The 15,561-nt window shown below is 40.6% G+C and overlaps 2 protein-coding genes across 2 annotated transcripts in view; both read left to right on the top strand.

The window, feature by feature from the left end:
- The window catches only part of LOC119328949 (E3 ubiquitin-protein ligase RGLG5-like), a 6,249-nt gene extending 3,061 nt beyond the window's left edge, over positions 1 to 3,188 (top strand). The window contains exons 4-12 of the mRNA XM_037601937.1: positions 207 to 347; positions 454 to 567; positions 696 to 793; positions 921 to 1,000; positions 1,101 to 1,206; positions 1,295 to 1,422; positions 1,528 to 1,798; positions 2,546 to 2,602; positions 2,684 to 3,188. Of these exons, the coding sequence (XP_037457834.1) occupies positions 207 to 347; positions 454 to 567; positions 696 to 793; positions 921 to 1,000; positions 1,101 to 1,206; positions 1,295 to 1,422; positions 1,528 to 1,798; positions 2,546 to 2,602; positions 2,684 to 2,764 (1,076 nt within the window). The 3' untranslated portion in view covers positions 2,765 to 3,188. The remainder of the gene's footprint in view (positions 1 to 206; positions 348 to 453; positions 568 to 695; positions 794 to 920; positions 1,001 to 1,100; positions 1,207 to 1,294; positions 1,423 to 1,527; positions 1,799 to 2,545; positions 2,603 to 2,683) is intronic.
- A 1,329-nt stretch (positions 3,189 to 4,517) lies between these two features.
- Positions 4,518 to 11,478, top strand: LOC119330671 (E3 ubiquitin-protein ligase RGLG2-like). The gene is made up of 12 exons (XM_037603785.1): positions 4,518 to 4,575; positions 5,515 to 5,746; positions 7,488 to 7,572; positions 7,953 to 8,093; positions 8,757 to 8,870; positions 8,985 to 9,082; positions 9,225 to 9,304; positions 9,396 to 9,501; positions 9,590 to 9,717; positions 9,825 to 10,047; positions 10,820 to 10,876; positions 10,961 to 11,478. The coding sequence occupies exons 2-12, from the start codon at positions 5,534 to 5,536 to the stop codon at positions 11,039 to 11,041; spliced, it is 1,326 nt and encodes a 441-aa protein (XP_037459682.1). The 5' UTR covers positions 4,518 to 4,575; positions 5,515 to 5,533; the 3' UTR covers positions 11,042 to 11,478.
- Positions 11,479 to 15,561: the final 4,083 nt, after the last annotated feature.

Below are 15,561 nucleotides of genomic sequence, written 5' to 3'. Positions count from 1 at the left end.
GTTGCATCTTATATTGATAATCATCTATGTCAGATCATATTTTCATTTAACTTGGTATAATTTTCCATTTACGTAAAATTTCTTATGACTGCCGCTGTCTACATGAAATTATAAACATTCCAAACCCTTGCTTCTATATGCGACAATCATCTACTCTATATCATATCATAGCATTTTCATTTAACTTGCTATGCTTTTCCATTTAGGTAAAATTTCCTATAACCGCCGCTGTCTACATGATATTGGAAACACTCCAAACCCATATGAGCAAGCCATATCTATTATTGGAAGGACACTTTCAGCTTTTGATGAAGACAATTTGATTCCCTGCTTTGGATTTGGTGATGGTAAGCTTAAGGTTCCAATTTTCTTTTTCATTGACCACTTCATGGATTTTCAATAAAATGTCTAAATGCATGTATTGAATATAATGTTTCCTTTCCCTTCTGGCAGCATCAACTCATGACCAGGAGGTATTCAGCTTTTATCCAGAGAACCAACCATGCAATGGATTTGAAGAGGCATTGGAAAGATACAGAGAAATCGTTCCAACTCTTCGATTAGCTGGTTTGTTTAAGTACTCACTTAATGTAGATTTCATAAAAGTGAAGAGAGGAACAAAATTGCTACCAGAAATAGCTAAGAGTTCCCACAAAAAAAGATGTACGGAAATAATCTGGATTTAACTTGCACAGGACCAACATCTTTCGCTCCAATAATTGAGACAGCAATTGGGATTGCAGACAGCACCGGTGGTCAATATCATGTTCTTCTGATAATTGCTGATGGACAGGTGCACCACAGTTTCACCAAGTTGTGCTTCTGAATCACATGTTCTTTATAGCCATTAAGTGATGGTGACTCTTGCATGTCTTGCTTGTATAACCAGTTTTCACTCTGGCTAAAATTTCTGCTGATAGGTTACTCGAAGTGTGGATACACAGTCTGGGCAGTTAAGTCCGCAGGAGCGGGATACCATTGATGCTATAGTGAAAGCTAGGTACTTAATTCAGGATTTTAAAGTAACACCTTTATATTCTACCAAGTCAATTCTCCTAAACAAATTGCACACAATAACATCTATTTTGAAAATATTCCAGCCACTTTCCCTTGTCTATTGTTCTTGTTGGGGTCGGTGATGGACCATGGGATATGATGCATAAGTTTGACGACAACATACCTGCTCGGTCATTCGATAATTTCCAGGTGATTGCCATACAAATTACATCCAACCTTTAGCTGTTTTTCTGGTTCTCAATAACTGAGACGTGAAAGAATACTTAATTTCATGCAGTTTGTGAATTTCACGGAAATTATGTCAAAGAGCATAGCAGCTGATAGAAAGGAGGCTGAATTTGCGTTGTCAGCATTGATGGAAATCCCTACGCAGTACAAAGCAACACTTGATCTCCAACTCCTTGGGTATTCTATGTTTTTTCAACCTCAGAGTCAAGTAGAACAATGCTTTGTGCTTGCAGAGACTATATTGCCATCTGACCACTTTCTTCGATTCTTCCTCTGTTTCAGCCGTCGCCAAGGAATACCTCCAAGAGTTCCTCTGCCTCCACCAACAAGGACTCCTTATTCACGGTCTACTAGCTTTGACCAACAGTCTGGTGTTTATTCACGGTCTAGCAGCTTTGGTCAACAAACAAGTGGGTTTCAGCAATCAGACAATTTCAAACAGCGACAGCATGGAGCTACAAGGAGGCCTGACAGTTATTCATCAGAAAGTTCACAGCCTGCAGCTTCAAGGATACCCGACACTTATGCATCAGAAAGTTCAGAAAGCACACTTGTACGTATCTTTTCGTGTTTACACCGTATTCCCACCATTTCATACCCATATATGAATAAATAAAACGGTGTAGTAAAAATTAACTTTATCTACACCGCCAAAAAAGCCTGATGGAATCTTTTTAACCAATACTCTTGCACGTTCAGACCTGCCGATGCTAAGGGTTATACGGGGGAACTATTAGGTGAAAATGCACAATGCTGTGAAAACAGCGAATAGAAGTTTAAAAAATTCTCAGATAATTTCCACTACTAAGGACAGTGTGTTTAGTATCCATGCAAAAGTTTAACTTCAAAGTCGAAATACTTTGCAAGATATAAAAAAGACAGATACTTATTGCAAAGTATTTTGAATTAAGTTGAATTTTTTACATGAACGTACCTGTCTGTAGTAGCCTCTTTTAGAAAAAAAATTCAAGCTGACGAAGCACATCGTCATGGAATTTGTGTGTTTTCATTGGATATGCCCCCGAACTTCAGTGCTTGGAATACTATTTCAGGAAACACTGCTAGTTAAATTTGGTTTATCCTCGGTTCACTTCTGCCTGTAAAATATTTATGCTCTTTTTCAAATGTAGACTGTAGCTTGCTATTGTACTTTGACACATACACTTGCATCTTGTGGCCACATGCAGATCATTCCTCTTCCAAATGCTAAGTTTGTGTATACTGACAAAGTTTATGCTAACTGCCAGACCCTCTAATTTTAGTGGAATATGAACTAAGCCTGGCATTTTTGTGCATGCAGTCATGCGCCATATGTATGGATAAATCAAAGGATCTTGCATTTGGATGTGGACATCAGGTGCAGAAAATATTCCCTTTCCTCTGAACATTTATTCACAATTCTTGTTGTATATACTAATTGCTAACACACATAATTCAGACTTGCTATGACTGCGGGAAAAATTTGGTGCGCTGCCCTATGTGCCAGCAGCACATAACCACCAGGATCAGGCTGTACTGACTAAAAGCTGATCTCCTGATGCTTTCGAAGCCTATGGCGTTGCCAATACTGAAGAAGCTTGGTGGAAAATGTTCAGAATCCGCAAAAAATTTAGTGTTCTTACTGCAGTTGGAGTGTCTTGAATTAGCCGGTGATTTAAGGCCCTGTTGTAATGCAGGGTTTATTCTCCATCCCGTAAGGGGAATGTGGATTGAACTGTTTCGGTAAAATTTCTGTGTTCCAAAAGGGCTCTTACTGTCCATACAAGGCACTGAAGAATGTTCCCTGGAAAATAATGTACATATTGCTTTCTTTTCTTTCTCTTGTAAATAAAATGAACAGTAGAGAAATTTCAGGATGAACCAACTAGAAAGACATTTGCGTTGTATATTAATTAAAACCTGTTATTATTGTTGAATATTCAGTTTTGTACTCATTTATTTCAGTATATTTTTTGTGTGTATAATGTAAATACGACGAACACCAGAATATTTGAGGATGAAGCAATCAATCTTACCTGTGTAAAATGAGTATCAGTAATACTACGAGTATCAGTAGTACTGTTGCTTCATCCTCAAATATACCATCAGTAGTAATGGTTAAATAAGGGCAAGTTTGAGGGAGAGAGAATTGAAGTACACGGCAGAAAGGAAGAGCATATATATCTGCATGCATGTACGAATCTCGGCGCTGTGCCGACGCTTTCTTCAAGTTCACCGTGGCATTCAATATGCGGATACTCATGAAGATCTTCAAAGAAGAGATCTCATCGAGGAGTGGTGGACATGGAATGGGCAACAAGACCACCTCTATGTTTCATGTCATGTGCGTTGAACTTTGTGTTATGTTTGATGAACATGTCTGTTGAATTTGAGCTTGTGGATCGATGAACTGTGTAATTAAGTACTATTTGTGTTTTGTTTGCTTTGGATTAATTTGACATGAGTTTGATATTATCCTTTTGGATTTATTTTGTTGAACATGCTTTAAAATGTTGGATAGTTGAAGAAGGCCAAATTTTTAGGGAACCAGTCTTACATCATCTGTTACGACAGAAAAATCTCTGATGTACAAAAACCTTTTCTCTCCTGCCCTAAAACTATTTTTGGGCACTAACTTGGAGATGCTCTAAGGAGGAGGAGAGAGAGAATTCAGCCCAGATCATGCATGCAGGCTTGTTCCAAACAAAAGGTACTTCATCTGTCTCAAAATATACTATATATTGGTTTTGTCTTAAGTAAAACTTCATAAACTTTGACAAAAGAAATGTCAACATCTACAATTTGCCTCCGTCCCAAAAAATTATCAAGTTCACATCATATATACATTTGCTATTTTAAGTATTCATATTTTCATGTAGCTGGTCTTTGAACAATACTATTATGCATTAGATTTTGGGATGGATTGAGTGCATACTTTTCCTGAAAGCGAATTTCTTGTTTACCCACTAAACCAAATCCTCATAAAATATTTAATCATGTTTATTATTCTTTTTTAGAATTTTGCTATCTTGTAGTACAAGTTTGCAAAGATTCTAATCATACAAAATATTATCTCTCCTGTGGAGATGACTGAGCAATTACTAATCCATCTGTCTCTGTCTTTCATCATTTTACAAAGCTTCAGATATTTGCCTCTGCTGCCAACTGCATTACCTCAGGCGATTGACTTGACTTGGCCACCATTTGTCCCTGATTATTATGTACTTATTTGCCTGGTCGTGCGGTGCATATATGATATATCTTGCAGCTAAGCGGCTGCTCCTCTACTCCTCCTTGTCGTCAGGCCGTTGCCGTGGAGCGGAGACCTGCGTTTTTGATACATAGAGCAGAGTAAGAAGCCCTACCCATGGTTGTTTTACTCATCTTGAAGTGGGGGAGAGGGAGATGATGGTTTGTTGGGGTTAACTGTGGGTTCCGCTTCTGCTCCAGCAAGTCTAATCTGGCCTCTGCCCTCTCTGCTCTCGTCCCTTTCTTGTTACTCACAAGTTGGCGTTTTAGGTAGGTCGTTGTCTGATCTCGTTCTGTCCCTTAGAGCTTTCTTTCTGAAAAGGGTAGAGGGCCCTCCGTTCCATATTATTTGCCGTTTATTTATTACAAATTTGTACTAAATTAGCGACAATTAATATGGATCGGAGGGAGTATTTTTTGTTTTGAAATGTATTGTAAATTTCTTTGTCATCGGCTTTTCGTGTTAGAGGCCTTGGGGCCACACTTTCTTGGCGTGGCTTCGTGTTTGTGGCCGAAAATCTCATTTATCTTGGTGATCCGCTTTTTGGTTAACTTCTACGATTTTCTTCTAAGTTGATGCTACAGTAATTTTAACCTAAAACTATTACTCCCTCTGTTCCGAATTACTTGTCGCAGATATGAATGTATCTAGATGTATTTTAGTTCTAGATACATCCATTTCTGCGACAAGTAATTTGGAACGGAGGGAGTAGTTCTGTATGGTTTAGCAGTTTATATTATGCTCTCTTCCTGCCATGAGCCCATGACAATGTTCGGCTATGATTATCTTGATCATATCATGTTGTATTCCTTATGAATTGGGTGATTCAATTGAGCGCTGGTGATTTTTCCACCATAGTAAGTTACCGGTAAGCGTTTCCATAAGAATATCACCTATATCGATTCCACTAGCATCACATTTTATTTCAGAAGTTCTCATGAAATCCAGTAAAGCAAGTAAATTGTTGTATGCATGACAACCATGTCTTGTTTCCAACTAGTTAGTGTAGAGAAGTACTGATCATTTCATCCATTCACCAGGAAGTTCAGTAGTTGAGGAATGGAGAAAAAGGCCCCCAAACCTTCATACAACTCTGCTTATGGTTACGGGAATTCATCAACAGGGTCTAACTCGAGATATGCAACTGCACCCCCGGGTTTGAGCCCGTGGTATGCCTCTTCTGCGGGCAACAATGTGCAGCAACCAGAAGCACAAGCCACTCTGCAGAGGAAGTACTCCAGGATTGGCGATGACTACCGCACTGTGACTCAAGTATGTATTGATGGCCTCCCCTGGCTCTCTAATTTTCATTCCCAACTTTTGATGAATGGTTTTCATCTAGATGTAGCTGAATGATACCATTCATCTTATTTAGTCATCTTATGTAAAAATTTGAATGCAAAGTATATTTAATAGGAATATTTTTATCTATAGGGGTTTCAACAAGTATAGAAACCATAATAGATTTTCATCAGCAAAGGAAGTTATCTCTTACTAGCTATAATTATTGCTCTTCCAACCATTTCAAAATTTTAGGTCATCCGCACTGCCATGGTCACCTTCCTTGTGCTGGCTTTGGTTTCATTAAGTCTTATGAGTGTATAGGTTGTACATCTCCGGTGAATGCATTTCTGATGGGCTTTCTTCTTTTACAGTCAGGACTTACTGATACTTCCTCCGTCCGGAATTACTTGTCGCTCAAACATATTAATTACTAATTCACTGAATGGTCAATGGTCCTAATACCTAGTTAAAATATGAGAAGCAGTAGACCTTAGACTAGCCACAGTGGGAGTAACTTCAGCAGTAACTTCAAATCCAACTCAGCAAATTTGCTTATGTGGCAATGAGTTAATGAGGAGAGAGGTACCTGTACTAACTTAGCTAGTTACTGTAACATCACATGTCTCAATGCAATATGAGTCTATAACTTAATAAATGAATCTTTGCATGTTATCACCCTTAAGTTACTACCCACTATGAAGGTAATAACATAGTCTAGGGATATGTGTATGTTACTAATGTATGTTACTATCCATTGTGGCTAGTCTTAGGCTAGTCATAGTGGGAGTAACTTAGGTAGTAACACAGCGCACTTCAAGAAAATTTTTCTTATGTGGCATGTAATTAATGAGGAGAGAGATGTTTAGAGTAACATAATATGTTACTGTAACATAGCGCTTCCCGAGAAAGGATGAGTCTACAAGCTAATAAATAAAGCCATCTATGACACTACTACTATGTTATTTTGCACTATAAAAGTAGCAACTTAGACTAGTGTCATATGTATGACACTACTATAAGTTACTCCCCACTATGACCAGTCTTAGTTTATATAGATTTTAGTTTTCTCCCACATCCTAGCCTATCATATTCTCAGCATTTATTTGAGTGACCAGATGATTTAATTATACAGTATGAAACTAAGTGTACTTAGTTTGACAAAATGTATAAATCTTACGCCCTATTCGGAGTATCTCCGCTCCACAGCTCCACTCCGGGAGCAGGCGGAGTTAGAGTGGAAAACGGCGGAGCGCCTGTTTCCCGGCTCTCCAGCTCCCCGTATTTCGCGGAGTTAGCGGGATTCCGAACAGGGCCTTAGTCTCTTCGTATGGTTTTGTGATGATAAACTATTTTTCCTTGCATTTGCATTATATTTTCCCAAAGAAACTGCCATCTTCTATAAGATGTAACACTATTTACTTTTCCTTGCATTTTCAATACAGACCGTGGTGTCTGCAATCAGGCTTATGAACTAGTTAAGCTGATGGCTATAACAATCAAACATTTAAATCGGACATCAATTCATATTCTGCTACTACACCTGCATGAAACATAATTACTTAAAGTATTCAGATGGTGCTGTGGTAGTGTACTGTCATGTCATCAAAAACATCATTTCAGTTTTTTTGGTAACTTAAATGACACTGCCTTTCTATTAATACATGATTTTTCCTTAGTTCCCTTCAATTATTGTGAACTTAAGACTGAAATTGTACCTTATCTATTGCAGGTGACTGAAGCTTTGGCACAAGCCGGTCTTGAATCTTCAAACCTTATTGTAGGCATTGATTTTACGAAAAGTAACCAATGGACAGGTTGACAGACTCACAGTTGATCTTTCCACCTTCTGACTTTGGGTGCATATTTATGGTTTTTATGCTTTGCTTTTCTGGTGCACTGGTATAGCTATTGTTTACTACAGTTAGCTGGATGCTAGTTTGTTTCCCATATAATTTGTGATTTATTTTTAGTGAAGAAAGCCGTTTGGTCAATGGCTTCCCAACCTGTCTATTGTAAATCTTTTTTCAGGGGAAACCATAATATGCTAAGAAATGTCGTTAGTTAAGGAGAGCTAGCAATGAGGACATTGTACTTTAAGGATGAATGCACCCCATGTTGCTTCTGTATCCCATAATAATCTATATTAGACCATCACATTTTTCATTGAACTTGTTAAGCTTTTTTCATGTTACAGGAAAAAATTCCTATAATCGGCGTTGTCTGCATGATATTGGAAGAACTCCAAACCCGTATGAGCAAGCCATATCTATTATTGGAAGGACACTCTCGGATTTTGATGAAGACAATTTGATTCCCTGCTTTGGATTTGGTGATGGTAAGCTTATGGTTAGAGTTTTCTTTTAAATTGCTCGCTTGGTGTGTTTCCAATAGAAAGTGTAAAGGAATGGTATTGAATAAGAGCATCTCCAACAGCATCCCTATAATTTGGTGACCCAAAACCAGTTTTAGGTGTGGAAAGAAAAGTTTTTGGGTCACCAGAAATTTGTATGCTTTTCCGGCAGCCCTATAACTGGTGCCCTATAATTTGAGAACAACATGAAACAAGACGATCCGGCGGCAGGGGGGCCGGCAGGCAGATCCGACGGCGGGGAAGTGCGGGGATGGCGGCATGAGCGGATCCGATGGTGTGGAGCGTGGTGGGACGGCTGGAATTGGGCGGGACCGACTGGCACCGGCACGAGCTCGGCGACATTCGTGGGGGTCTCGGCAGTGGCCCCCAAGCGACGGAGCTCGGGGCGGCGCACGGCGGTTGGGTTCCCGCCACTGCATTTTTAGGGCAGCTACTAGTGCTGATGCAAATTTGCATCACTTGTAGCAATTTTTGCATCATGACCTTAAAATTTTGCATCACCATATATAGGTATAGGGCTGTTGTTGGAGGCGATTTTTTTATTCCAAAAGGCAATTTTTTGCACCACAACTGCATATTTAGGGCTGCTGTTGGAGATGCTCTAACGCTTCCCTTCCCTGCTGGCAGCGTCAACTCATGACAAGGACGTATTCAGCTTTTATCCAGAGGACCGCCCTTGCACTGGATTTGAAGAGGCATTAGAAAGATACAGACAAATCGTTCCAGCTCTTCGATTATCTGGTTTGTTTAAATAAACATTTAATGCAGATAGATCTGTTCTTCCTTTATTTTCATAAAAGTGAGTTCCCACACCCAAAAAATGTACTGAAATAATCTGGATGTAAACTTGCACAGGACCAACATCTTTCGCTCCAATAATCGAGACAGCAATTGGGATCGTGGACAGCACTGGTGGCCAATATCATGTTCTTCTGATAATTGCTGATGGACAGGTGCACCACAGTTTTACCAAGTTGTGTTTTTCTGAACGGCATCCTCTTTATAACCATTAAATGGTGGTCAGAAGAAATTCTTGCACAGTCTTATTTGTATATCATATCCAATTTTCACTCCGGCTAAAAGTTCTGCTGATAGGTTACTCGAAATGTGGATACACAGTCTGGGCAGTTAAGCCAACAGGAGTGGGACACCATTAACGCTATAGTGAAAGCTAGGTATCTGATTCAGGATTTTTAAGTAACATCTTGATGAGTCAAACCTCCTAAACAAATTGCACACAATAACATCTGTTTGAAAACATTCCAGCCAGTTTCCCTTGTCTATTGTTCTCGTTGGGGTCGGTGATGGACCGTGGGATATGATGCATAAGTTTGACGACAACATACCTGCTCGGTCATTCGACAATTTCCAGGTGATTGTCATACAAATTACATCTAACCGTTAACTGTTTTTTTGGTTTTCAATAACTGAGGCGTGAAAGAATACTTGATCTCATGCAGTTTGTGAATTTCACTGAAATCATGTCAAAGAGCATAGCAGCTGACAGAAAAGAGGCTGAATTTGCGCTGTCAGCATTGATGGAAATCCCTACGCAGTACAAAGCAACACTTGATCTCCAACTCCTCGGGTATTCTATGGTCTTTCAACCTCACTGAGTCAAGTAGAACAATGCTTTGTGCTTGCAGAGACAATATTGCCATCTGACCGCTTTCTTCGATTCTTCCTCTGTTTCAGTCGTCGCCAAGGAATACCTCCAAGAGTTCCTCTGCCTCCGCCAACAAGGGCTGCTTCTTCACGGTCTACTAGCTCTGACCAACAGGCTGGTGTTTATTCACGGTCTAGTGTCTTTGGCCAACAAACAAGTGGGTTTCAGCAATCAGACAGTTTCAAACAGCGACAGCATGCAGCTACAAGGAGGCCTGACAGTTATTCATCACAAAGTTCAGAAAGCACACTTGTACGTATCTTTTCGTGTTTACACCGTATTCCCACAATTTCATACCCAGATATGAATAAATCAAACTGTGCACTAAACCAATTTTATCTACACCGCCAAAAAACCTGATAAAATCTTTGTTAACCAATACTTTTGCATGTTCAGACTTGCCGAGGCTAAGGGTTATACAGGGGAACTATTAGGTGAAAATGCACTATGCTGTGGAAATGGTGTTTACAAGTTCCAAAAATTCTCAAATATTTTTCATTGCTTTGCAAGATACAAAAATGTTTAACATCAAAGTCGAAATACTTTGCAAGATACAAAAAAGGCAGATACTTATCACAAAGTATTTTGAATCTGAAGTTGGATTTTTTTACATGAACATACCCTTCTGTAGTAGCCTCTTTTTTAGATATTTTTTTTCAAGCTGACGCAGCACATCATGACAGAATTTGTGTATTTTTATTAGATATGCCCCTGGAACTTCAGTGACTGGAAATCCTATTTCACACAGCACTGCTAGTTAATTTTTGGTTTATCCTCGGTTCACTTCTGCCTGTAAAATATTTATGCTCCTTTTCAAATATAATACACTTTAGCTTGCTATTGTACTTTGACACATACACTTGCATCTTGTGCCCACATGCAGATCATGAAATAGTGTTCCTCTTCCTAATGCTGACAAAGTTTTTTTTTTTGTGAATATAATGCTGACAAAGTTGTGCTAACTGCAAGACCCTCTAATTTTAGTGGAACAGGAACTAAGACTTTGCAATTTTTGTGCTTGCAGTCATGCGCCATATGTATGGATAAATCAAAGGATCTTGCATTTGGATGTGGACATCAGGTGCAAAAATATCCCCTTACTTTCCTCTGAACATTTATTCACAATTCTTGTTGTATATACTAATTGCTAACACGCGTAATTTAGACTTGCTATGACTGCGGGGAAAAATTGGTGCGCTGCCCTATGTGCCAGAAGCACATAACCACCAGGATCAGGCTGTACTGATCAAAAACCAACTTCCTAAAGCTTTTGAAGCCTATAGTGCTGTCAATACTGAAGAAGTTCGGTGCAGGATGTTCAGAATCCGCATAAATTTTACTTGTTGTCCATAAATTTAAGCGTTCTTACTGCAGTTGGAGTGCCTTCAATTAGCTGGTGATTTAAGGCCCTGCAGGGTTTATTCTCCATTTCCCGCAAGGGAAATGTGGATCGAACCGTTTCGGTAAAATTTCTGTGTTCCAAAAGGGCTCTTCCTGTCCATACAAGGCACTGAAGAAGTTTCCCTGGAAAATAATGTACATATTGCTTTCCTTTCTTTCTCTTGTAAATAAAATGAACGGTAGAGAAATTGTAGGATGAACCAATTTGGAAGTCATTTGCATTGTATATTAATTAAAACCTGTTATAACTGTTGAATATTCAATTTTGTACTCATTTTTTTAGTATATATTTCATATATGTATATAATGTACATAGGGCGAACAACCTTGACGTCGGCTCTCTCTTTGGTGGTGGTGTGTGCAGCTTGTGTTGGCTGTGCGTTCTATCGAGGCTGTCGTGTTCCATGACGGTCGGTGAGGGTGTTTGTGCCGGTTTTCTGCTAATTAACCGGGCAATTTTTTTTCGCGAATACGCAAAGCTTGTGTATCATTGCATTGATAGAAAAAAGTAGAATGGGTACAAAAGGGGTACAACACATAACACAAACGCATGAAGGCGTGTACATGGTGCCCAGAGCAGAGAGACATGAGATGAGAGGATACAACACAGCTAAATCAGCCAGACCCTAGCCAAGAATGGTAATGCCAAACCAACAAGAATTCCACCATCGTCCGAGCCGAAAACGGGGACACCTCGAGCGAGCAAGATAGTGCCTTCAGGAAGGAAGATGACGCCAGGACATCGCCACTATCTGGTCCGGGGGACCCGGACCTAGGGTTGTTGGGGAACGTGGTAATTTTAAAAAATTTCCTACGCACACGCAAGATCATGGTGATGCATAGCAACGAGAGGGGAGAGTGTTGTCTACGTACCCTCGTAGACCGTTCGCGGAAGCGTTATATCAACGCGGTTGATGTAGTCGTACGTCTTCACGTCCGACCGATCCAAGTACCGAAAGCACGGCACCTCCGAGTTCTGCACACGTTCGGCTCGGTGACGTCCTCGCCTTCTCGATCCAGCAAGAGGGGCGAAGTAGTAGATGAGTTCCGACAGCACGACGGCGTGGTGACGGTGTTGGTGAAGAACAATCTCCGCAGGGCTTCGCCTAAGCACTACGAAAACTATGACGGAGGATAAACTAGAGGGGACGGGGTTGCCGGCACACGGCTTGGTGTTTTTTATGTCTCTTTGGTGCTAGCCCTACCCCTCTATTTATATGTTGAGCCCTGGGGTCGAAACTTGGAGTAAAAGCCTCCTCAAAGTCGGTTTCACCCGAAAGGCAAGAGTCCTTCTCGGACTCCAGGGCTAGACGCCAGGGTTCCCGGCGTCTACCCCCTAGACGCCAGGGTTCTTGGCGTCTAGCCTCTAGTCTCCGCAAAACTTCCTTTTGCACTTTCCAAAAGCCTCGTGGGCTTTCCCCTTTGGCCCAGATAAAGTGTTCTCGTGCCCAAACATTTCGGGAAACATCCGGAACCCCTTCCGGTGAATTCCGGAACCCTTCCGGAGATCAAACACTACTATCCCATATATCAAACTTTATCTCCGAACCATTCCGGAGTTCCTCGTCATGTCCGTGATCTCATCCCGGACTCCGAACAACATTCGGTCATCAACATACGTAACTCATATAGTACTATATCGTGAACGAACGTTAAGCGTGCGGACCCTACGGGTTCGAGAACTATGTAGACATGACCGAGACACCTCTCCGGTCAATAACCAATAGCGGGACCTGGATGCCCATATTGGCTCCTACATATTCTATGAAGATCTTTATCGGTCAGACTGTATAACAACATACGTTGTTCCCTTTGTCATCGGTATGTTACTTGCCCGAGATTCGATCGTCGGTATCTCAATACCTAGTTCAATCTCGTTACCGGCAAGTCTCTTTACTCGTCTCGTAATACATCATCCCACAACTAACTCATTAGTTGCAATGCTTGCAGGGCTTATAGTGATGTGCATTACCGAGTGGGCCCAGAGATACCTCTCCGACAATGGAGTGGCAAATCCTAATCTTGAAATACGCCAACCCAACAAGTACCTTTGGAGACACCTGTAGAGCACCTTTATAATCACCCAGTTACGTTGTGACGTTTGGTGGCACACAAAGTGTTCCTCCGGTAAACGGGAGTTGCATAATCTCATAGTCATAGGAACATGTATAAGTCATGAAGAAAGCAATAGCAACAAACTAAACGATCAAGTGCTAAGCTAACGGAATGGGTCAAGTCAATCACATCATTCTCCTAATGATGTGATCCCGTTAATCAAATGACAACTCAGGTATATGGTTAGGAAACTTAACCATCTTTGATCAACGAGCTAGTCAAGTAGAGGCATACTAGTGACACTCTGTTTGTCTATGTATTCACACATGTATTATGTTTCCGGTTAATACAATTCTAGCATGAATAATAAACATTTAAAATGAAATAAGGAAATAAATAATAACTTTATTATTGCCTCTAGGGCATATTTCCTTCAGTCTCCCACTTGCACTAGAGTCAATAATCTAGATTACACAATAATAATTCTAACACCCATGGAGCCTTGGTGCTGATCATGTTTTGCTCGTGGAAGAGGCTTAGTCAACGGGTCTGCAACATTCAGATCCGTATGTATCTTGCAAATTTCTATGTCTCCCACCTGGACTAAATCCCGGATGGAATTGAAGCGTCTCTTGATGTGCTTGGTTCTCTTGTGAAATCTGGATTCCTTTGCCAAGGCAATTGCACCAGTATTGTCGCAGAAGATTTTCATTGGACCCGATGCACTAGGTATGACACCTAGATCGGATATGAACTCCTTCATCCAGACTCCTTCATTTGCTGCTTCCGAAGCAGCTATGTACTCCGCTTCACACGTAGATCCCGCCACGACGCTTTTTTTAGAACTACACCAACTGACAGCTCCACCGTTTAATATAAACACGTATCCGGTTTGCGATTTAGAATTGTCCGGATCAGTGTCAAAGCTTGCGTCAACGTAACCATTTACGATGAGCTCTTTGTCACCTTCATAAACGAGAAACATATCCTTAGTCCTTTTCAGGTATTTCAGGATGTTCTTGACCGCTGTCCAGTGATCCACTCCTGGATTACTTTGGTACCTCCCTGCTAGACTTATAGCAAGGCACACATCAGGTCTGGTACACAACATTGCATACATGATAGAGCCTATGGCTGAAGCATAGGGAACATCTTTCATCTTCTCTCTATCTTCTGCAGTGGCCGGGCATTGAGTCTTACTCAACTTCACACCTTGTAACACAGGCAAGAACCCTTTCTTTGCTTGATCCATTTTGAACCTTTTCAAAACTTTGTCAAGGTATGTGCTTTGTGAAAGTCCAATTAAGCGTCTTGATCTATCTCTATAGATCTTGATGCCCAATATGTAAGCAGCTTCACTAAGGTCTTTCATAGAAAAACTTTTGTTCAAGTATCCCTTTATGCTATCCAGAAATTCTATATCATTTCCAATTAGTAATATGTCATCCACATATAATATCAGAAATGCTACAGAGCTCCCACTCACTTTCTTGTAAATACAGACTTCTCCAAAAGTCTGTACAAAACCAAATGCTTTGATCACACTATCAAAGCGTTTATTCCAACTCCGAGAGGCTTGCACCAGTCCATAAATGGATCGCTGGAGCTTGCACACTTTGTTAGCTCCCTTTGGATCGACAAAACCTTCCGGTTGCACCATATACAACTCTTCTTCCAGAAATCCATTCAGGAATGCAGTTTTGACATCCATCTGCCAAATTTCATAATCATGAAATGCGGCAATCGCTAACATGATTCGGACAGACTTAAGCATCGCTACGGGTGAGAAGGTCTCATCGTAGTCAATCCCTTGAACTTGTCGAAAACCTTTTGCAACAAGTCGAGCTTTGTAGACAGTAACATTACCGTCAGCGTCGGTCTTCTTCTTGAAGATCCATTTATTCTCAATTTCTTGCCGATCAACGAGCAAGTCAACCAAAGTCCACACTTTGTTCTCATACATGGATCCCATCTCAGATTTCATGGCTTCTAGCCATTTTGCGGAATCTGGGCTCACCATCGCTTCTTCATAGTTCGTAGGTTCATCATGATCTAGTAGCATGACTTCCAGAACAGGATTACCGTACCACTCTGGTGCGGATCTTACTCTAGTTGATCTACGAGGTTCAGTAATAACTTGATCTGAAGTTCCATGATTATCATCATTAACTTCCTCACTAATTGGTGTAGGTGTCACAGAAACTGGTTCCTGTGATGAACTACTTTCCAATAAGGGAGCAGGTACAGTTACCTCATCAAGTTCTACTTTCCTCCCACTCACTTCTTTCGAGAGAAACTCCTTCTCTAGAA

The sequence above is a fragment of the Triticum dicoccoides genome, chromosome 7A (genome assembly GCF_002162155.2).
Source record: "Triticum dicoccoides isolate Atlit2015 ecotype Zavitan chromosome 7A, WEW_v2.0, whole genome shotgun sequence".
Lineage (NCBI taxonomy): Eukaryota > Viridiplantae > Streptophyta > Magnoliopsida > Poales > Poaceae > Triticum > Triticum dicoccoides.
This window is presented reverse-complemented; position numbering and strand designations above follow the sequence as displayed.

Coding starts and splice junctions, on each gene's coding strand:
- LOC119330671 (XM_037603785.1), top strand. CDS start 5,534: ATGGAGAAAAAGGCCCCCAAACCTTCATACAACTCTGCTTATGGTTAC. Junction 8,871..8,984: donor TCCAGCTCTTCGATTATCTG/GTTTGTTTAAAT, acceptor AAACTTGCACAG/GACCAACATCTTTCGCTCCA. Junction 10,048..10,819: donor AAAGTTCAGAAAGCACACTT/GTACGTATCTTT, acceptor TTGTGCTTGCAG/TCATGCGCCATATGTATGGA.